Below are 23,497 nucleotides of genomic sequence, written 5' to 3'. Positions count from 1 at the left end.
ATAGGCAACACCCCACACCCATGCGAGTATGCATTCATTTTTCTTGTTGGTGGAGCTGCTTCGGTGGAGCTGGGGAAATCCTGTAGCCCATGCTGTCCATGCTTTCCAGGTTAATTTCCAGTTCTGAGCATTTATTTATGCAGTTCTTCTGGTTCGATGCTATTCCTTACTTCAGAGTCTTATCTCTTCTCAGCCTTTTCCAGAAAAGCCTTCCCTTAATCTCTAGTTGCCTTTCATTTCTCTTTTCAAACATCCCATGAGTGTTATATGGAGCACACCACCCACACACTTGTGTTGTTCTGTCGTATGTACAGTGATTAGAATCCAGTAGATATTCACTCAGATGTCTGTTGAATTGAATCATCTGGTTCAGTGATGGCTTCCTGTTGGAATAACTTGGTTTCTGGGCTAGATTAAAGCTCATTCTTGGCTCTAGCATTTAGTATGTTTCTGAGGACATATTAGATCATTAACATTTCTTAATCTGAGACTGATAAGATTTGCAATGAAAGGCTTTATAAACACCCTTTTTTTCCTTCCAGTACTCCTAACAAATATTTTGAGTCATTTTTTACTCTTTTCTCTCCTTCCTTTCTCAAATCCAGTCAATCTTTAATCCTGTGAGTTTTAAGAATGTATCCAGAATTTCACCACTTGTCACCACCATGGCTTGTACCACTTTGAAACAAGCCACTATTATCTCTTGTCTGTATTGTTGGAGTAGCCTCCTGTGGTAGGCTGAATCAAATGCTTCTCTCCCCCTGCAAAATGTCTACACCCTAATCCCTGGAACCTGCCAATGTGTTATCTTACATGATAAAAGGGACTTTGCAGATATGATTAAGTTAGGGATCTTAAAAACGAGAAGATTATTCCCAATTATTTAGGTGGGCCCAGTGTAATCACAAGAGTCCATGTAAGAGGGAGGCAGGAGGATCAGAGTGAGTAGTAGGAAATGTGATAATAGAAGAGGTTGGAATGATCCCAGAAAGGTGCCAGGAGCCAAGGAATGCAGGCGATTACAGAAACTGAAAAAAGCAAGAAAATGGGTCCTTCCCTCGGAGTTTCCAGAAGGAACCAGCCTTGCCGACATCTTGACCAGTGACAATTGACTTTTGGATTTCTAACCTGCAGAGCCATAGGCTAATAGATTTGTATTGTTTAAGCCACTAAGTTTGTGGCAATTTGTTACTGTTGCCACTGGAAACTAACACTAACTCCCCTCCCTGCTTTTGCCCTTGTGCTACGACTATCTGTTTTCAGCATAGCAGCCAAGAGGTCTTTTTAAAATCTAAGAGTCATCATATGACTTCTCTGCTCAGAAACTTTCAGTGGCAAAACAGAGCTACCCTATGACCGAACAATTCCTCTACTAGGTATTTATCTAAAGGATGCAAAAGTCCTGATTCGAAGGGGCACACACACCCAGTTATAGTAGCACTATCAACAATAGCCAAAGTATGGAAAGAGCCCAAATGTCCGTCAACAGATGCATGGCCAAAGAAGACGTGGAGACACACACACACACACACACACACACACACACACACACAGGAATATTTGTCATCAAAAAGAATGTAATATTGGGCACCTGGGTGGCTCAGTGGGTTAGGCCGCTGCCTTCGGCTCAGGTCATGATCTCGGGGTCCTGGGATCGAGTCCCGCATCGGGCTCTCTGCTTGGTAGGGGAGCCTGCTTCCCTCTCTCTCTCTGCCTGCCTCTCTATCTACTTGTGATCTCTGTCAAATAAATAGAATCTTTAAAAAAAAAAAAAAAAGAATGTAATATTGCCATTGGCAACAATGTGGATGGAACTAGAGTTAGTATTATGCTAAGTGAAATAAGTTAGTCAAAGAAAGACAAATACATGATCCTACAGATGTGGAATTTAAGAAACAAAGCAGATAAACATAGGGGAAAGGAAGGAAAAATAAAATAAAAACAGAGAGGGAAGCAAACCATAAGAGACTCTATAGTTAAGAGAATAAACTGAGGGATGCCTGGGTGGCTCAGTTGATTAAGTGCTTTTGGCTCAGGTCATGATCCCAGGGTCCTGGGATTGAGTCCCACAACGGCCTCCTTGCTCAGCAGGGAGCCTGATTCTCCCTCTGCCTGCTGTTTTCCCTGCTTGTGCTTTCTCTTTCTGATAAATAAATCAGGGTTGCTGGAGGGGAGGTGGATCAAGGGATGGGCTAGATGGGGGATGGGTATTAAGAAGGGCTTATTAGGATGATTACTGGGTGTTATATATAATTGATGAATCATTAAATTCTACTCCTGAAACCAGTACTACACTATATATGTTAACTACCTTAAATTTAAATTAAAAATACAAACTTTCAGTGGCTATTTTTTTAATTTTTTAGATTTTATTATTTATTTATTTATTTGACAGAGAGAGAGAGAGATCACAAGTAGACAGAGAGGCAGGCAGAGAGAGAGGGAATCAGGCTCCCTGCTGAGCAGAGAGCCTGATGCGGTACTCGATCTCAGGACCCTGAGATCATGACCTGAGCGGAAGGCAGAGGCTTAACCCACTGAGCTACCCAGGCGCCCCTCAGTGGCTATTTCATGCAGAGTAACAGCCAAAATCTGTACAATGGCTTGAAAGACCTGATGTAGGTAATCGTCTCCTAATTTTTTGTTACCTGTTTACTATGGGCAGAATTATGCTCTACTCCCTTCATAGGTTGAAGCCCTAACCTTACCCTGTACCTCAGAATAACTGTATCTGGAGATAGGGCTTTTTTTTTTTTTTTAAAGATTTTATTTATTTATTAGAGAGCGAGAGAGAGAGAGCGCGCACAGACAGACAGAGTGGCAGGCAGAGGCAGAGGGAGAAGCAGGCTCCCTGCCGAGCAAGGAGCCCGATGTGGGACTTGATCGCAGGACGCTAGGATCATGACCCAAGCCGAAGGCAACCGCCCAACCAACTGAGCCACCCAGGCATCCCTGGAGATAGGGCTTTTAATGAGGGAATTAAGTTAAAACAAGGCCACTACGGTGGGCCATATTGGATGTGACTAGTGTCCTTATAAGAATAAGAGATTAGGGGGCACCTGGGTGGCTCAGTGGATTAAGCCGCTGCCTTCGGCTCAGGTCATGATCTCAGGGTCCTGGGATCGAGCCCCGCATCGGGCCCTCTGCTCTGCAGGGAGCCTGCTTCCTCTTCTCTCTCTGCCTGCCTCTCTGCTTACTTGTGACCTCTCTCTCTGTCAAATAAATAAATAAATAAAATCTTTAAAAAAAAAAAAAAAAAGAATAAGAGATTAGAACACAGAAGAGAAACCAGGGATATGCAGGCATATAAGGAGGATCCTGTGGGGGACACAGTGAGGAGGTGACCTAATTGTAAGCCAAGGTGTCAGTCCTCAAAACAAACCAAAGCTGTCAATGCCATGATCTTGGATTTTTAGCTTCCAGAACTACGAGAAATAAATTTCTGTTGTTTAAGGCACTCAGTCTGTGAAACTTTGTTATGGCAGCCCCAGTGAACTAGTGTTGTTGATCTTCTACCTGTTACTGAAAGTGGAATATTGGGGTGCCTGGTTGGCTCAGTGGGTTAAGCTTCTGCCTTCGGCTCAGGTCATGATCCCAGGGTCTTGGGATCGAGCCCTCCATCGGGCTCTTTGCTTGGCAGGGAGCCTGCTTCCCCCCTTTCTCTGCCTGCCTCTCTGCCAACTTGTGAGCTCAGTCAAATAAATTAATAAAATCTTAAAAAAAAAAAAAAAGAAAGTGGAATATTGGTCTTCAACTAGTATTAAATTATTTGTTTCTCCCTTCAGTTCTGTCATTTTCATTTCATGTATTTTGGCACTCTGTTGTTAGGTGTTTGTATGTTGATAATTGTTACATCTTCACAGACTAACCCTTTTATCATTATAAAATGTCCTTCTTTGCCTCTGGTAACAATTTTTGTCTTAAAGTTTATATTCTCTGCTTTAGTGTGTTCACTCCAGCTGTCTTTTTGTTACTGTTTGTATGGTGTATCTTTTTCCATCTTTTTATTTTCAACCTACTTGTGTTTGAATCTAAAGTGTATTTCTTGTAGACAGCATATTGTTGGATCATGTTTTTTTTTGATCTGTTCGGCCAGTATGTGCCTTATGAATGCAGTGTTTAATCCACTTATGTTTAGTTACTATGAATGTAGGGTTTATGTCTGCCTTTTTGCTATTTATTTCCTATACAGCTTATGTTGCTCTTGTTTATTCCTCCATTGTTGCCTTCTTTTGTTTTATTCATTCATTGCTGATGAACTTGTAGGTAGCTTCTACTTCCTGGCTATTGTGAATAATGCTGCAGTAAACACGGATGTTTTAAAAATATCTTTGATTCTGTTTTTAATTCTTTATATTTACTTTATGCAGTTACTTTTACCAGTGCCTGTCATTTCTTGATGGAGATTTGAATTTCTGTCTAGTGTATTTCAGCCTGAAGGAATTTCTCTAGTCTAATTCTTGTAGAGAAGGTCCGCTAGTATTGAATTCTGTGTTTTTGTTTACCTGGGATTATTTTAATTTCTCCCTTTTTGAGGGATAGTTTTGCTGGATGTAGAACTCTTGAGTTTATAAGACTTTTCTTTCAGCATTTTGAATATGTCATTCCACCAACTCTGGCTGGCCTTCATAGTTTCTGATGAGTAGAGTGAGCTGTTAATCTTTTTGAAGATCCTTTTTTCTGGATCAGTTGCCTTTTTCTTGCTGCTTTTGGTATTCTTTGTCTTTCTTGTCTATGTATTTTTGGGTGTAGATCTCTTAAATTTATCTCTTAAATTATCCTGCTTAGATTTAGCTTCCTGGGTGTGCAGATTAATGTTTTCTTTCAAATCTGGGCAGTGTTTGGCCATTATCTGCGCCCCCTCCCTTCCTGCCTCTGCTACATTCCCATTATATTTATGTTGGTATGCTTTTTGTTGTCCCATAGTTCTTCGATGCTCTGTTCATTTTTCTTTTCTTTCTGTTCCTCAAAATGTATAATTTCAGTTGACCTTAAAGTTCACTGATTTTTCTACTTCAAATCTGCTATTGAACGCTTCTAGGGAATTTTACATTTCAGATACTGTACTTTTCAACTCCAGAATTAAAAAAAAAATAGTTTGACTCTTTATTGATATTTGGAGAGACAATGTTTACATACTTGCTTTAATGCTTTAACATGGTTTCCTCTAGTTCTTTGAACATATTTATAATAGCTGATTTAAAGTTTTATCTAGTAAGTCCAATATCTGGGTCTCCTCAGGGACAGTTTCTATGACTTTTTTTTCTTCCTTGTTTTGGTCATTCTTTTTTAAAAAAAATTAATGAGTTAATTAATTTGAGAAAGCAAGAGCATGGGGGGAAGGGCAGGGAGAGGGACAAGCAGACTGTCCGCTGATCAGGGAGCCCAATTCAGGGCTGAGATTGTGAACTGAGATGAAATCAAGAGAGTTGGCCGGTTAACTGACTGAGCCATCCAGGGACCCCATTTTTTTTTTCTTTTTTGAATTTTCTTTTTTTAAAGATTTTTTATTTATTTATTTGACAGATAGAGATCACAAGTAGGCAGAGAGGCAGGCAGAGAGAGAGGAGGAAGCAGGTTCCCTGCTGAGCAGAGAGCCCAATGCAGGGCTCCATCCCAGGACCCTGAGACCATGACCTGAGCTGAAGGCAGAGGCTTAACCCACTGAGCCACCCAGGTGCCCCTCTTTTTTGAATTTTAAAGTACTCTCCACAGGCAGTGTGCAGCTTGAACTCACAACCTTGAGATCAAGTCACATGCTGTACCCACTGAACCAGCCAGGCACCCCTGGGTCACACTTTATTTCTCTGTTTTATGATTTTTGTTGGAATGGGACATTTAAAGTAACATTGGCAACTCTGGGATTCAGATTTCACAGCTACCCCAGGGTCTGTTGTTTTTGATGTTAGTTTGGTGACTTTCTAGGACTGATTCTGTGAAGTCTGTATTCTTTGTCATGCAATTGTGTGCTGGGGGCTAAGCTTCCAATGCTCTCAATGGGTGGTTTACAACTCTACTTTAGCCTTTACTTTCTGCTTGCTCAAAGCCCCAGAGTCAACCAGAGGTGACAGATTAAGGCCTTCTAAGGTCTTTCTTAGGCATGTGATAACCTTATACGCAGTCATGGCCTTCTGGGTCACCAAGAATGTGTGTTTTTCATTCTCCAGGTTTTTTAAGTCTTTTGGTCAGCCTCTTGTTAGCCCCACTTGATATCACAGCCTCAGGTAGCTGTGATTTTTAAATTGCCCCTAATTTTTCTTGACAGACACCCTCAGGATGGACTGTTTGTACAGATCAAGCTCTGAATCAGGTCAAGTTGAGACAAGTCCCAAGGATAGAGCTTTTCAGTGAGCTGCCAGATAGGTCAGATTGTGGCACTTTGGAGGCGCTCCAGACCTGTTCTATCCTTTGCCATGGTTGCCAGGTTGTAGGTTTCACAGGTATTTATATATAGTTGCAAGACTGCTGGTTTTGAAGGCTACCTTGCTGGTCTGAGGGGAATGGGAATAGGGCAAATTAACATGCCAATGGGCTCGTTGTTCCTACTGAGAATCAGCCATTTCTCTAGAAAAAATACTCCTGGGACTTTGGCAAGTCTGGTTTAACTCCAGAGTTTTGAAAATGTTGGTGTTGATTTTTGCTAGTGTTCTCATTGCTTTTAGGTAGATTTTCTGAAGTCCTTATTCCACCCTTCCAGAAGTGTTTCATCTTTCACTCCCCACCCAGTACTTTTTTGACCGTGTCTCTGCCTGCTCTCCTGGATCTGTTTAAACTGCACTGGCATTGTTCTTTGAACACACCAGGCATGCTTCTGTCATCAGGCTTTTGCACCAGTCTCTCTATCAAAAATATTTTCTCCTCTGGATGCTGCAGTTCTTACCTCCCTCAGGTTTTTGCTCAGATGTTACCTTCTTAGTGAGGCTTTCCTTGACCACTCTACTTATCTTTGGGAACCATCTTATTTAGAGTTGCAGTCTACTAAGTCTTCTCAGTCTTCCTTTTTGATTTGCTTTCTCCTTGACATTTATCATCCTCTAAACTGTTATAGAATTTACTCACATTAATTTTTTTACTACCTGTTTCCCTAGCTAGAACCCAGGATCCATTAGGGATTTTTTTTTTCCTCTGTTGTGTTGACCTCTATATCTTTAGCACCTAGCATACCTGGCTCAAAGTTAATGCTCCATAAATATTTATTGAATGAATAAATGTTAAGGGTTATACAAATGTAGTTTTAAAAAAGGCTATAAAGCAGTCTGATTAGCAGAAATGACACATCTCTTTAGTGAATATGTATTCTTACGCAACTAGTATTATAAAACAGTTTCAGTGCTCAATGATTACATGGTCTCTGTTGTCTCACATCTAGGGGGCATTTACTGGAGGCTTGATGTAGTGGGGTTGGGTCCCAGGCAGGTGGTGGCATGGAGAACTTTCTTTATATTATATATGTTATTTAATTGGCTGTTTTATCTTGTTGACCATTAGCCAAAGGGTTTCTTCATTTTCTGAGATACTCAGTCTGTTTTTTAAAGAACTCTTGGGTTTTCATCCTTTGCTTTTTCCAGCTTTCTAGGGACTAGAAACCAATTGATGTAGTTGGAAGGAGTTTAGTTTTTATTTGGGCATTGTTATCAATTTCTCCCACAAAAATGTATTCAATGTTTTGTATACTATACTATTACATAGGAGGTAATATTAGAATTGGATGTGACATTGTCGCCTACTCAAAAAATTTAGAACTTTGAGGCATTTGGGTGGCTCAGTTGGTTAAGCGTCTGCCTTCAGCTCAAGTCATAATCCCAGGGTCCCGGGATCGAGCTTCACATCAGGCTCCCTGTTCAGCAGGGAGTCTTCTTCTCCCTCTCCCTCTGCTGATGCCCCTGCTTGTGCACGCTTTAATAAAGAAATAAAATCTTAAAAAAAAATTTACAACTTTGAGAGAAGTTGATGTAAGACAGAGATCTTTCTTTGTACTTATTTCTTCCTTTGTTTCATATACTTAACCTGTGTATGTGCCTTATTACCTGTCCTCAACTATAAGCTCCTTAAGGGAATGGAATCGTATCTCTTTCTTTTTGTATCACTTGCAACTTGAAAAATTACATATTGAATTATTGCATGGATATTCTTTTTAGTCCATGAAGTTCAGGAAAACATTAGGTGGTTCTAAAGATTAATAGTTGGGCAAGGGATGAGAGCTTCTGGGATACCTGGGGAAGATGGTGACTGAGGTGCATCTTACACCACAGGCAGAAATTTATTGGAAGGAAACATGCTCATTCCCTTCCCCTTATCTTGTTTGGTGTTTAATGGCCTTGTCTCTTCTTTTCAAAAGGATCTACCGTTACCAGTCTCATGACTATGCCTTCAGCAGTGTAGAAAAGTTACTACATTCTCTAGGAGGGGACGAATTCCTTGGAATGCTTAACCGAACACTTCTTGAAACCTTGCAGAAAGCAGGCTTCTCGGAGAAATTCCTCAATGAAATTGTTGCACCTGTCATGAGGGTCAATTATGGCCAAAGCATGAACATCAATGGTTTTGTGGGTAAGCCAAGGCTTGAAATGGTTATAGACATTAGTTCACAGAGGGGCTTACTTGATGCTATGGTGGCTCCTAACTTTAAGCCATGAGTTGGAGAAGACTTATTTTTTTCTGAAACCTCAGACATGGTTGGCAAAATTGTGTATATGTAGATCTGTGCGTTTTAGTGTGGGGTGGAGGAGAGTCCTTAGCTTTCACTGAGATTTTTGCCCCCAGGCGCTCTTTGGCAGTGTCTGGAGCAGACCTCACCTAAATTGGGAAGAGAGTGGATAGAGGGCCTTTTGCAGAGTCAGAATTAAAACTTTTTTTTTTCCTACCACTGACAGGGGCAGTATCATTGTCCTCTGCTGATTCTGGCCTTTGGGCAGTAGAAGGTGGCAATAAACTTGTTTGCTCAGGGCTCCTTCAGGCATCCAAAAGCAACCTTATATCTGGCTCAGTAATGTACATAGAGGAAAAAACAAGGACCAAGCATACAGGTGAGCCTGAAATTCTACTGTTCCTTATTTATCCTCTAGAAAATAATTGTTCAGGGAGAAAAACCACTCTTCTCTCATTTCTCTGTTCCAAATGATGAAATTATAAATTGTATATGTTGTACCACATGGAAATATTTGCAGATGTGCTCAAGTACAATGGCACATCTCCTTGGATTTAAAAATAATCTCATTCTTAAAGTATAATTCTGTATTTTGTACTTATTGACAAGGTGTCATTTCTATACCAGTAGAAAACTGGCTTCACTTTGGCGTAGTTATATTAAAGGATAAAACTCTTAATTCCTTAGAATTAACTTACCACTATTTTATATTTTATAAACTATTACGGTAATAAAATTACTTTTGGAAGGTGTATAGTATGTTAGAAACACTAAAATGTATGCTTCTTTCTTCTAGGAAATCCCGCAAAGATGTATGAAGTGATCTATCAAATTGGATCTGAGATCCGTTCAGATGTCTATGACATTGTCTTGGTGGCCACTCCACTGAATCGAAAAATGTCCAATATAACTTTCCTCAACTTTGATCCTCCAATTGAGGAATTCCATCAGTACTACCAACATATAGTGACAACTTTAATTAAGGGGCAGTTGAATTCAACTCTTTTTAGTTCTAGAGCCTTAGACAAATTCGATCTCAGTACAATTTTAACCACTGATAATTCAGATTTGTTCATTAACAGCATTGGGATTGTGTCCTCTGTAACAGAAAAGGATAATCCTCAACCATTAACAGATAGGGGATACGTTTGGAAGATCTTTTCCCAAGAAATTCTCACTAAAGAACAAATATTAAAGCTCTTTTTGTCCTATGATTACGCTGTGAAGCAGTCATGGCTTGCATATCCTCATTACAAGCCTCCAGAGAAATGTCCCTCCATCATACTCCACGACAGACTTTACTACCTCAATGGCATAGAGTGTGCAGCAAGTGCCATGGAGATGAGTGCCATTGCCGCCCACAATGCTGCTCTTCTTGCTTATCACCGCTGGAATGGGCACACAGACATGATTGACCAAGAGGACTTATATGAGAAACTTAAAACTGAACTATGAAATAACACTATCACTTTCCCCCCCTTCTGGTTCCAAATGAAGTTATCACTGGCAAAGAACACAATCTGAGCAGAGATGATTTTGAATTAGCTATTTTGTCAAAAATTGGTATTGTTTTACAAAAGTAATCCCTGTGAGTTATGAGAAAATACAAGTTTCTAATTAAGTGTGAAGGTGGTAACTACTGCATTTATGCCATCTCCAAAATCTCTTAATTCATCTTTTAATATCCATCAACAGTATAGAATCACTTGGGATTTGTTAAACATATGGGTTCTCTAGCTCCTCTGGAGATTCTGATTTTCTAGGTCTAGGGAATGGGACCCTGGATTTTGAACAAAACTTTAGAATATTTTAAGCTGAGCATCTGAGGAAGAGTTTAAAAACAAATCTTAGTGGGGGAGTAGATCTCTTGGGCTTCACAGCTGGAAGTGACCTTCAGATAGTTACAACTACTACAAGAACTGGTATACGTCTGGCTTTAGTTAATTTATTCAAAGTAGATGTGCCCATGCCAGGAGGATGGACTTTTTGAATGTTCTTTGGACTGCTTCTGACTTGATTTTATTAGGGGTGAAATTCAGAAGCCTTAGTAGGTTAACTTTGTCACAGAAAAATCTCAAGTAAAATGAAAGCAAATACAGGGTATTGATTTAAGAAATTACATTTTCAAATCCTCACCTGTGGAGCTGTAAAAAATATTGCTAGACTCCCATGTGACCAGAGAGTCTGATTTAGTTGAGGATAGGCGCTCAGCATTGTAGCTAAAAAGTTCCTAAGGTGCAACCTGGGTTGAGAATCACTGATGTGAGGGGTTAAGATGTCTCTAAAGGGGTTTCAGTGCCTTAGAAGTCCCAGAAAACCTAATGCATTATTAAAGCAGATTCATTTTGTGAAGAACGATTTCCCTCAAGAACTCTAGTAGTAATCTTGACAGTAAGCATTGTCAGTCTGATGACAGAGGCAACTCAGATTACTCCAGAGCCACTGACCTTAGAGTAGGATATTCAGAATGATACCACACTTGATCAAATCCAGTCCATGTTCAGACTATTAAGTGCTTCTAAAATTACTGTAGCAATTTGGGGTTAGAAGCTGGTTGCTGAAACCTTGTTTTTAAGGCAGTAGTTCTCTACTTTGGCTGCACATTGGAGTAACTTTAAAATTTTAAAGCTTCTCAATTGATTCTAATATGCAGTCAAACTTAAGAACCAGTTCTACATCTATTGTATAAAGATATCATGAATGGTTGTCCTTGTAGTCGGTCACTAGTAGGACAGAACGAATAAAAGCTTGTGAATTCTAAAAGTAACTGTAACAAAGTTTAACATGTATTGTTGGAGTCTATCAGATTATGGCAGTAGCTACTTTTGCAAAATGGTTTAAGAGAACACTGATCCTTAGTTAAAATGATTTGTCTCTACTACAATTGTGAATATTAATGTTAAAACTGCCAAAATATATTTGATGTAAAGGCAGGGATTAAATTTATATTTGTCAGAGGGTCAGCTTTTTAAAAATTTTGTTCTTAATAAGTACATTAAGAGGCAGTCATATTTTTCCTTTTATGGTTTTAATGAAGACAATATTGTAGAAAATGTAATACTGGTTTATGTGTGCTAAAGGTAAATAAAAATTGGTAATGGAATAATTTCTATCACTCACAGAGTTGTTTTGCAATAGGATATATTATTTACTTATAAGAACACCAATTTAAAAATGTTGTGATTGTATCAGACCTACTCTGATTAAGTTTTCCAACAGGGAATCTGAAACTGCTTCCTCTAAGAGCAAAGTATTACTAATGTATCAGACGTAATAGTTTCAATGAAAAGAGCATTAATTTTTTTTTTACTGGAAGAAAAACTATCAGAGTCTGTTACTTCATTAGACTACTCAATTTGTCTTTGTATAAAAGAGGCTGGTAAAAATTATGCAGGAGCTAACTGAAAGCCAATTCTACTCCAGTGGTTCTCCAACTTGAATACACATCACAGTCACCTGGAGTGCTTTTTATAATAACTGCTGGGCCTCATCCCAGAATTTGTTTTAGTGGGTTTGGAGAGGTAGATGAAGACAGCATCTCTACTAAGTTCCTAGGTGATGTTCTTGGTCTAGGAACCGCACTTGGGAGAACGAGTTCTGTAATTTAGCTCTATGTGGTCGCAAAAAAATGCGTCAACATCAGTGAAGATTTAGAGCTGCTAGAGAAGGGAATAAAAACGTACTGCAATTGACATCAACTCTCCTTATTCTGATTAGGCTGGTTTGACCTCTTTCACTATTCTTTGGGTGTAAACATTTTCTATAAACAGAAAATAACGTTATAGAGATATATATGTCATTCATTGTGTTCTGTTTTTCAAGTACCTTATATACTCCCCTCTGTATACCCCATTCTCTACAGTTTTAAGTGATCCAAGATTTGTAGGCTTTTTACCAGATCACAAAAAGTACAAGCCTAGGCATCTGCTGGTAGGTTTCTTGAAGTTAGGTTTATGATACCACCATTTGCAATTTATCTTCTGAGTTTATATGCCATAAAATTTATGACCTAGGTGAATGTATTATGGGGAGCATTACAACTATTCTCTATACTCCACAAAGAACTACAGTACACTGGAATGTTTTTCTCTGGAGTTCTATTCTTGTATGAAAAAAATTTTCCCCGTTTATGTTCAAAATAAACAACTGTATCATTATTTCTTGTGTTTTACTTCAATTGCACTATACTTGCAATGTAGATGTACTTGGAAAAAGTCAGTACATCAAAGCTACTACAAGAGTTTTGAAAATTACAGTTAATGTTTCAGAAGAAACCCACTCAGGTGTGCAGGTTCTTTATCTTTCCATTAGAAGATGGAAAAGCAGCATCCTTGCTATGCTTCATGTTTAATCAGATTCTCCTCTATTAGTGCATAAAAGCTTCAGAAGAAATCAATCTCAACCAAGAACAGTTCATGTTAGAAAAAATTAGAAAAAGGGCTAATAATTCTACATTCAGCATGTCTGAGAAAGCATTTTTAGCTATTATAAAAGTTTATTTAACAAAAAAGCTCAATATGAAAATGCACACAATCTGATTTTTATGTTGTAGTAAAACAGGTACTATGGAGAGGGGACATGTGGAAGCAGTTGATTCTTCTGATGAACACATCCATGGTTTATACTCGTTCTAAGGCTTCTAACATGATGATACTATTTCCTCGTATTACCTAAAAAGAAAATTTGAACAGAACATAATTTATTTGCCAGACATCAATGAAAGGATTTTCACAAAATCATTAATGGTTTTTCAGTATTAAAGATCAGTTTGTGGGGCTTTCTTCAAGCCACAGAGATACTAAAGTCTTTTAATCATGACAAGTCAGTAAGCCTTTTAAAGGTAAGATACATACTTTTCTTGGATTTAACAAGACTAACAAGTACCCTTTTGAGAATGCTAAGTCTTCAATGATTCACTTCACCTTTTAGATAATCTCCCAGCTGACAGGTCCCTCATATAAACTATCTCCCCCTCTCACTTCACCTTTTAAACTGCAGTACTCAAATAACATACCCATCTCTGTCCCAAGCGATCCGTAAGTCAATGTGAAAAATGTACAGCAGAATGTCAGTTTAGGGGTGTAAGATCACTCAGGGAACAAACCAGGATATAAACTGTGAAAAGTATGCTTTGTGAAGATGGCATTTTAGTTGAGTCTTGAAAACAGGGCAGAATTTTGACAGGAAGGTAGAACTCTAAACAAAATTGACATGAAAAAGTGTAAGGGGATAAAGAATCAATTTGAATGTAGTAAAAGGTTACGATGGGAAACAGGAAACAGTTTGTACCCAATCTTAGAAGGCCTCAAACACCAATGTTAAAGTACTTGGAACACATCATGAAACCGATAATATGCCAATGAAGTTTCACAGCCAAGGGAATAACCATTATTTTTTTTAAAAGATTTTATTTATTTATTCGACAGAGATCACAAGAAGGCAGAGAGGCAGGCAGAGAGAGAGGGGGAAGCAGGCTCACCACTGAGCAGAGAGTCCGATGTGGGGCTCGATCCCAGGACCCTGAGATCATGGCCTGAGCCAAAGGCAGAGGCTTTAACCCACTGAGCCACCCAGGCGCCCCGGGAATAACCAATATTTGAATGGGAGACAGCTTATGCGCAGGAAGAGAAGTTATAAAGAAAAGATCCTAGGAGCACAGTGCCCAATATAGTAGCCATTCCATAAATGAGCACAAGAAAGGATACTCATGAGCATAGGTGAAATAAATGGCTGGTAACCAAGTTTAAGATGGGTAGAAAAGTAAGTTAAACTAGAAGGCAAGGAGCCTGCAAATATAAGGAACCCCTGGTGCACTGTAGGTCATACTGTAGCCAAAGATCAGGTCAAGTAGAGCTGTAAATGAGATGAGGAAATAGTAAAAATGGAGACATTCTGAATAAGATTCTAAGTAGAGCTATGCTTTTAGGCAGCTGGAGTAAAAACAAAGCAAAACAAACAAAACCAAAAAAACCCACCAAAACTTATTTTCTCCCCTCCATTCTATCTGCTTTATTTATTTATTTTTTAAAAAGATTTATTTATTTATTTATTTGACAGACGGAGATCACAAGTAGGCAGAGAGAGAGGGAGAGAGGAGGAAGCAGGCTCACCGCCTAACAGAGAGCCTGATGTGGGACTTGATCCCAGGACCCTGAGATCATGACCTGAGCCGAAGGCAGAGGCTTTAAACCACTGAGCCACCCAGGCACCCTGCTTTATTTATTTATTATATACACTGTTATTGTCCTCCTCACCCAAATGTCATTACTATGAGAGCAGGTGCAATAACCCCAGTGCCTAAAGCGGTGGCAGGCACACAGAGGGCTCAGTAAGAACCTGTTAAATAAACAAATGACCCTGCATGTTTACTGCAGCTGACAGAAGGGAAAGGAATAGGACAGGTGGAACAGCATCTTGGGAGCCTGGCAGAAACAAACAGCAATGAGTATGATGAGGTGGTGGTGAAGGGCAGCATGAACAGAAAACAATGCCATGACAATGATGGTGGGGAGTGAAGGAGCCTAGAGTTCTCTACGTTAGGGATGGAAATGAGAGCTAAACAACAGCACAAAATATTCTCAGGGGTTTATTTAATTCCTGGCTTATTTGCAGAAGATGGTATACATCACATCTCACTGATGAAAACATGAAAAACTGCTACCCTTCTTTCCTCCCTCTCCTTTAAATGTGTCCACTTCTGATCCCAGAAAGGGGAGGGTGGCAGAGAAGTTATTTCAGATAACTAAGACGTTCAGATCTGAGGCTTTTGGGGACATTATAAAAAAGACAAAATAGGGGTGCCTGGGTGGCTCAGTGGGTTAAAGCCTCTGCCTTTGGCTCAGGTCATGATCCCAGGGACCTGGGATCGAGCCCCGCATCGGGCTCTCTGCTCCGTGGAGACCCTGCTTCCTCCTCTCTCTCTGCCTGCCTCTCTGCCTACTTGTAATCTCTGTCTGTCAAATAAATAAATAAAATCTTTAAAAAAAAAATACAAAAAAAAAAAAAAAGACAAAATAAAACACTGTGACTTTCATCAATATTTTCTAAAATAGCAGGTACTGCACACGTCTTTGCATACCACATACTACATGACGTAAGGCCAGTGGGTGGACACCTCTGCTGTATAGTAATCTTCCTATTTTCTCCTTGTGTTTAGGCCTAATTCTCCAAATCAAACTGGCACCGCTAGGTCCAGAATTCCATAGTGCTCCTTTTGTGTTTCAGTGCTAGTTTTTACAAAATGCTGCTCAGACTTTTAGTCTTTTGAAAGGGCACAGCTATCTAATAAAGAATATAAATCTAAAATGGAACTATAGAACCACAACGCTAGTGAGAACCCCTAAACTACGCAGCATCTTAATACAGAATTTTTACTATGTTCTTAGGGGAAGTCTGGGGTGGAGTGAAATCTTAAAGGAATAAGACAGAAGTGAGGCCACTGACAACAATGGGGATGTTTCATAGGAGGCCAGTTGAGACATCATTAGATAATCTCCCAGCTGACAGGTCCCTCATATAAACTATCTCCCCCTCAGAACACACATTCTTTTTTTTTTTTTTTTTTTTAAAGATTTATTTATTCTAGAGCACACAGGTGGGAGAGGGAGTCTTAAGCAAACTCTGTGCTGAGCAAGGAACCCCATGCAGGGCTCAGTCTCATGACCCTGAGATCACAACCTAAGCCAAAATCAAGAGCCAGAGGTTTAACTGAATGTGCCACCCAGGCGCCCCAGAACACACATATTCTTAATACTACTCTAAATATAACAGCATTATGTAATTTCAATGGCCTTAATGGGTCACTGACTTGGACAAGGAAATAGCAAAGCCAGTGTACAGTCAGTCTCCTTTGCCAAACAGCTTGTGAAAACAAAACCATAACCTATTTGTTTTTCTTCCAACCTCAGAAAAAACATTCTTGCGTTTTCTTTAAAATGTCTTTTTAGGGACGTCTGAGTGGCTCAGTCAGTCAAGCATCTGCCTTTGGCTTGGGTCATGATCTCAGGGTCCTGGTATCAAGTCCCGCATTGGGCTCCTTGGTCAGCAGGAAGACCGCTTTGCCCACTGCCTGCCGCTCCCCCTGCGTGTGCTCACTTGCTGTGACAAATAGATAAATAAAATATTTAAGACAAACAAACAAAAAGTCCTTTAAAATGTCTTTTAATTGGGGGCACCTAGGTGGTTCAGTCAGTTAAACGTTTGCCTCTTGATTTCGGTTCAGGTCATGATCTCAGGATCCTGAGATCAAGCTCTGTGGGAGCAGCATGATGGGTGTGGAACCTGTTTAAGATTCTCGCCCTCTGCCCCTCCCCACTGCTCTTTCTCAAAAAGTCTTTTTATTAAGGACAACTAATATGTTGTCATTGTTCTGTTTTTTTCTTTATTAGAAAGAAAGAGCACAAGTGTGCAGCTGGATGGGCAGAAAAAGAGAAGTAGACTCCCTGCTTAGCAGAGAGGCTGATGTAGGGCTTGACCTCATGACCCTGAGATCATGACCTGAGCCAAACACTTAAATCACTGAGGCACCCAGGGGCCCCCCATTATTTCATTTTCAAAATGTTAACTCAGCTGCAAGAATTACTGCCTACTAATACAAACTTTTTTGGTCATACGACAAGCATCAGAGGCGGAAGAGATGACTGGTTATGAGCACCTACTTATGTGATAGGCAATTTCTGTATAAAGACTAAGCCCATTAAAATTTAGGGGGAAAACTTTGAGAAAGATCCATGATCTAGGTTCAATTCTTTCTCAGATAAAATTCCAATTAGTGTCACACAATTCTCTGAAAAGTTATCTTCCCAAATTAGAACTTTTAGATATCAAAGTCCTTCTTCAATCTTTTTAGCAAAGCTGTTGAGATAGAAACTAAAAACATAATTTACCTTCCCATAGAATAAGATTACTGAATTTGTAAAAGGAAAGGATAGAGAGGAATCGTGGGGGTGGGGGTGTGTGTGTGTGTGTGTGTGTGTGTGTGTGTGTGTGTGGTGGTATTTAAAAACCATTTTTAGAATAACCTGGCTGATAATGATTTGCCCATAGTTTTGTTCATTTTCAATGGAAGCTCAAGGATAATGTCCCTGAAAGGAAGGTCTATTTGCATAAAACTTGGGGAGGTAGGTGGGATGGGAGCCTCATATCAAGGGATTCTCCAAGCTGTTTTTCCAGCCCAGACCACTGATTTGGTTTTCTTTTTTTTAAAAAAAGATTTTATTTATTTGTCAGAGATAGAGAGTGTGCACAAGCAGGCAGAGGTGGAGAGAGAAGGAAGCAGGCTCCCCACTGAGCAAGGAGCCTGATGTGGGACTCGATCCCAGGACCCTAGGACTGTGACCTGAGCTGAAGGCAGTGGCTAACCCACTAAGCCACTCAGGTGTCCCACTGATTTGGTTTTCAAATGAAAATGCATTTGAAAGGAGCAGTAACATACATCTTGGAAAGACTGATTGAAAAACTGTGAGGCCAAAAAAAAAAAAAAAAAAAAAAAAAAAAAAATCAAGGCTAACAATCAGAAACTCTTACTACCTTTTTTTCTCTTACCACATTTTAGAGATCTTTATGCTCAGTGACTTCCTAAAGCAAAGTTGTCCTTTTTGATTTACTTTTCCCAAGAAACTGGGGACTTACTAAAACTTAATGATCACATTGTCCTGTGCTGGACGAAGAGTGGGATTCAAAGTCTGGGTCTTGGAAACAACCATCAAATCATTCAGAGACTACAGGCCTCTATTATAAAGCTCAAAAATAATTTCCTACAGCTGTTTCAAGTCCAAGGCACTGAGAAGGTTCTGCTTAAGATTCAGATTTAACGTATAAATAACTGGGATACTATCACAGTTGAATGACTGCCGTATGTTAAACAAAATGGAAATGGAAAGTCTGACTTTATCTGTTATTTGCCTAATTTCAATTTAATCCAAGACTTTGATAGGAAATTAATCCTTATTTCAAAATACGAAATCTCTAGGAGAAAGCTTCTATCTTTACTTACCACCATTCCAATATTGTTCTGTTGCCCACTAGTTGCCATCTCCACACATTCATCTATCACAAGATTCATAAATGGATCGAACCCCCGCAATATTCCTTGAACATGTCTGCCACCATTTAATTTCACTACAAAAAGGGAAAAAGTAGTTTAAAACTGACCAATAATAACAACTATTCATTAAAAGTTAGGTGGAATAAAACCCAGGTACTTGAGAAATATAATCCTATCCTTACTTTATGTCAAGCAATGGGCTAAACATTTCACATTTACTTCCACATTTAAACTTACAAAAATCCAGGCTGGGGTGGGATGGGTGAAACAGAGGATGGGGATTAAGGACTGCACTTGTGATGAGCACCAGGTGTTGTATGGAAGTGCTGAATCACTATATTGCACACCTGAAACTAATACAACACTTTATGTTAACTATTTTGGAATTAAAAAAAGGGTAAATACAAAAAACAAAACAAAACAAAAAAAAACCCTTACAAAAATCCTATCAAGTAGAATTATCCTAACTTTTCACAAGGGAACTGAAGTATAGAGCTTCTTAAAAAAACTGGTTCAAGGTTATATAGGTAATGTGGGCTACAGCTGGGATTCAAAGGGAAGGCTGCTTGCCTCTGTAGCCAAGGTCTTTACCCCTACTATCCTTCTAGCATTGTATAGGTCAGAGTTTTAGTTCTGGTCCAAGTCCTTTGTTCTTAAAGGAAAAAATGTTGATATATTTGCAACTATCACAAAACAGGAAAATACCATTAATTTTGTCTAAGTCAGGGAAGGCTTAAAGGAAATCATGAAAAGTCCAAAAGTACTGTGCAATTTATTAAATATCAGAAATTAGGTATATAAAATTGTCTGCATAGGATTTTGATAAACCTCCTTAATTAATGGATGTGAATTAGAGGTTCTGTGTGACTTAAATTTTTGTGAATTGTGCCAAACATTATATACTGCCAAGACACATGTAGAAAGCAACCAATTAAAAATAAAACAAAAAACTCCAAGAAACTTACATGATAATTTCTTGTCCATAAATCTGAAAAAAACAAAAAGGGGTACAAATTACATAACTGATTAAAAAAATTTTTTTTTAAAGATTTTATTTATTTGACAGACAGAGATCACAAGAAGGCAGAGAGAGAGAGGAGGAAGCAAGCTCTCTGCTGAGCAGAGAGCCTGATGTGGGGCTCAATTCCAGGACCCTGGGATCATGATCTGAGCAAAAGGCAGAGGCTTTAACCCACTGAGCCACCCAGGTGCCCCCTGATTAAAAAATTTTAAGCACAAGTAAGCATAAAGTAGGTACAGTCAATAGAATTTGCTAAAACTGCACAATAAAAATGATGAAATTTAAAATAGTAAAAAACTTGTATTCTTGTAGAGGAGGGAGTAATGGGCTACCTTATTTAGCACTTACACAGTGTAATTTGGGAAGGGGCAAAATAATAAAAGCAAATCTTAAAAAAAATTATTTTTAAATAATCGCTATACCTAACATGGGCTCACAACCCAGAGATTAAGAGTTATATGCTCCACTGACCGAGTCAGCCAAGGACCCCTTGATGACTGGGTTTTAGAGCCATAACAGAAAAACAATGATCTGTTTATACTTTGGTTATTACCAAAACCAAACAAACTTGTGAGGAAACTAGAAGGTAATCAAACCACATTCAATTCAATAGTTATTTTATTTTATACTTGAGACAACAGAGTGTTATTTTATTTAATATTAAGCATCACACTTAGGTGTTCAAGATATTCCTCAACACATATTTTTTAGCAAAATACATATTTTGAAGCCTTAAAAAATCTCAAACAGGGAAATCCCATCTCAGTAGGGTATTATGGAAATATTAAGCCACGTAATCAAACCAGTTTTTACCCCTTCCAGTTACAGGCTAGAAAATATGAAATGTCATTAATTTTTTTAAAAAAGTTTGAGAACATGCACGTGTGCACGAGTGGAGAGGGGCAAAGGGAGAGAGCATTAAGCAGACTCCCGGCTGAATGTGGAGACTGACAAGGGGCTCCATCTTACCACGCATGAGCTCATGACCTGTGCTGCAACCACGAATGGGAGGGACGCTTAACCAACTGAGTCACCCAGGCACCCCTGAAATTCCATCCAATTTAATGTGTAACAGTTCATGGGAGAATTAGAAGATAAGTAAGACATACCCTCGGGGCACCTGGGTGGCACCCCAGTTGAGCACCTGACTTGGTTTGGCTCAGGTCACGATCTTAGGGTTGTGAGAAGGAATCCGAATTAGGGCTCTGCGCTCAGAGTGGAGTCTGCTTGTCCCTCTCCCTCCACCCCTCCCCTCACATGTGCTCTCTAAAATAAATAAGTTAGGGGCGCCTGGGTGGCTCAGTGGGTTAAAGCCTCTGCCTTCAGCTCAGGTCATGATCCCAGGACCCTGGGATCCTGGGATCGAGCCTCACATCAGGCTCTCTGCTCAGCAGGGAGCCTGCTTTCCTTCCTCTCTCTGCCTGCCTGTCTACTTGTGATCTCCTCTGTCAAATAAATAAATAAAACCTTTTAAATAAATAAAATCTTAAAAACCAAAACAACAAAAAAAAGTAGTATGACATATAATCCATTTTAATATGATGTATTATATACAACACAGCAAATATCACACACATAAACTTACTCAACCCTTATGATGACTTTGTAAGTTATGTATTGTTACTAGAACCATTTTACAGATGAGGAACTGAGGTTCAGAAAGATTTAATTACCGAAAGTCAGGGAGGAGGTGAGGAAGTTTGAACAAATGCAAACGGTTCAGTTTGGCTAGAGAATGGGGGCACTCCATTAGCGTGTAATACCTGGCACTTGGGTTTCAGATGGAAGAGCTTGAATGCTTTGTCAAAGAGCCTGAACTTTATCATTCAGACAGTGATAAATTATTAAGGCAGAGTCCGGGTACTGGCAAGACCACTGTGGCAGTGATTTTTAAGAAGTGGGATGGAGAATCTGGTTAGGTCTGGGTATCTCAGCCTCGGCATATTAACATCTGGAGCCAGATAATTCTTTATTGAGGGATGTCCAGTGCACTGACAATGTTTAGCAGCATCCCTAGCTTCTACTTACTAGATGCCTGCCAAAAAAACCAGACTCCCTCCCTCCAGTTAATAATCACTGAGTTAAGCTAAACCAGGAGAAGGGTATAAAGAGTAAAAGGTATTTGTGAGAAATTAAAGGAAAAAAAACCCCAAGGTCATTTTGGAGGCAGGTCCCAAAGGATTTCACCCTACGTGTAATCTAGAGATAAGAAAAATATTAAAACTAGGTTCGTCCTCTGAAATTCTCAAATATCTGTTAACAACAAGAAAATTATCTGTTAAGAAACAAAAAAGGAAATCTAAGATTACAAGCAGACAATGTTCTTTCATTAAAATATAATTAGCATTTCACCAGTTCTTGAAGAATCCAGAAGACACTTCTAAGATTTCACCAGCCCGTCAATAAAAGAGTAAGTTTAGATCAGCATTTTCAAAATAATTTCTATTTCTTACTGTTAAGACTTATGATTAGTAATTTTTTAAGGGATCCGAGTAAAATATACACGGAGTTTTTGCACAAAAAATGCTTTGATACAGATGTGCATTTAAATGTAAAATTAAGTTTTTTTCAAAAATTCATTTTTTTGAGTGAAAGAGAGAACAGTGGGGAGGAGCAGAGAGACAAACACTAAGCAAGACTTCAAGTTGGCCTGAGAGCCGGACATGTGGCTGATCTTACCACCTTACCATCATGAACTGAGCTGAAACCAAGAGTTGGATGCTTAACTGACAGCACCACGAAGTGCCTCTAAATGTAAAATTATCAAATATGACCCTTTCCTTAAGTCTGACTTCTCTATGAAGCTGGTAATAAGTGAACTACACACAGGCCAGATGGCTGTTTCCCCAATCGATTCATGAATCAATTTTTCATAATTTGTTCTATCCATCTACTACGTGCAGAATCTAGCATTACACGGTATAAACGAGATAGAGAAATACTTAGGCATCCAACATGTTAAGTTCAGTCGAGTCTTTGAGGAAGTTAAAGCTTTACAGTAGGAAAATCCTATTTGAGATGATTTTATTAGGTGCAGAAAAAAAAAATCCCGTTTTCTCTGATAAAAAAACGAACGTTCTCACACAGCTCTGTTAACAGAGCAAGAGCTCACATGACATTCAAGTTTAACTTCAGCACAAGAAAGCAACAGAAAGGAATGGGATTTCTAAATTAAAACTCGAAAAAAAACAAAACAGCTACAAACACACTCTAAGGTGGCTTCTGAATCCTCACCTACTATTAAACACTTCCATTCCACCCATCTTCTTAGTTCTCTCTAGAATTACTCTCCAGCCACCTTACCTAGCACTTAAGGCTATTCAAGCAGTCCAACAAAGGATGGCACTCCAGGGTTTCCAAGCAAGGAAGGAGACGGACTGCACTGGGAGCCGGGGGACCGGGAGATGCACCCAGGAAGGCGAGACAGTAGAAGAGAGGCACCTTTTCTGCCACTGGGAACTATGCCAGGCCAAGCAGGCCGAAACGAGACGTTGGCGAGGGCTTCACGCACCGAGGCGCGAGACCCTGCCGGGTTCTCGGCGGCCTCGGGCCGGAACACGCACGCCAGGCACACTGCAGATAATGGAGAGGATCTAAGGAACTCAACGCACGCAGAGAAGCCGCCACCTGAACCTTTCACATACTTACTTTTTCAACTCGGGAGGGTGAGCTTTGCTCATGGTGTGTACTCCGCGAGCTCAAAGACGCCTCCAAACGGAATTCGTGGCGTTTCTCGCGCTCCCGCGGTAGGCCCCGCGTTTCGCGTCTGACGTCATCGACCCTG

General features: G+C 39.6%; 2 protein-coding genes across 2 annotated transcripts in view; one reads left to right on the top strand and one right to left on the bottom strand.

Moving 5' to 3' along the window:
- Positions 1 to 12,804, top strand: part of PCYOX1 (prenylcysteine oxidase 1) — a 21,574-nt gene extending 8,770 nt beyond the window's left edge. Inside the window, exons 4-6 of the mRNA XM_045979239.1 lie at positions 8,339 to 8,550; positions 8,874 to 9,026; positions 9,444 to 12,804. Coding sequence (XP_045835195.1) covers positions 8,339 to 8,550; positions 8,874 to 9,026; positions 9,444 to 10,102 — 1,024 coding nt within the window. The 3' untranslated portion in view covers positions 10,103 to 12,804. The remainder of the gene's footprint in view (positions 1 to 8,338; positions 8,551 to 8,873; positions 9,027 to 9,443) is intronic.
- Positions 12,758 to 23,497, bottom strand: SNRPG (small nuclear ribonucleoprotein polypeptide G). The gene is made up of 4 exons (XM_045979252.1): positions 23,362 to 23,497; positions 19,658 to 19,680; positions 18,642 to 18,766; positions 12,758 to 13,317 (listed from the first exon to the last, which is right to left on the bottom strand). Exons 1-4 carry the CDS (start codon positions 23,391 to 23,393, stop codon positions 13,267 to 13,269), a joined length of 231 nt encoding a protein of 76 aa, XP_045835208.1. The 5' UTR covers positions 23,394 to 23,497; the 3' UTR covers positions 12,758 to 13,266.

This window comes from Meles meles, chromosome 15 (genome assembly GCF_922984935.1).
Source record: "Meles meles chromosome 15, mMelMel3.1 paternal haplotype, whole genome shotgun sequence".
Classification (NCBI taxonomy): domain Eukaryota; kingdom Metazoa; phylum Chordata; class Mammalia; order Carnivora; family Mustelidae; genus Meles; species Meles meles.
This window is presented reverse-complemented; position numbering and strand designations above follow the sequence as displayed.

Bases quoted from the DNA above. Each gene is read 5' to 3' on its own strand.
- SNRPG (XM_045979252.1), bottom strand. From the start codon at position 23,393: ATGAGCAAAGCTCACCCTCCCGAGTTGAAAAA. The intron at 18,767-19,657 runs GTAAGTTTCTTG...CCCTTTTTGTAG, and splicing joins TATGGACAAGAAATTATCAT to TGAAATTAAATGGTGGCAGA. The intron at 13,318-18,641 runs GTAAGTAAAGAT...TTTTCTTTTTAG, and splicing joins AGAACAATATTGGAATGGTG to GTAATACGAGGAAATAGTAT.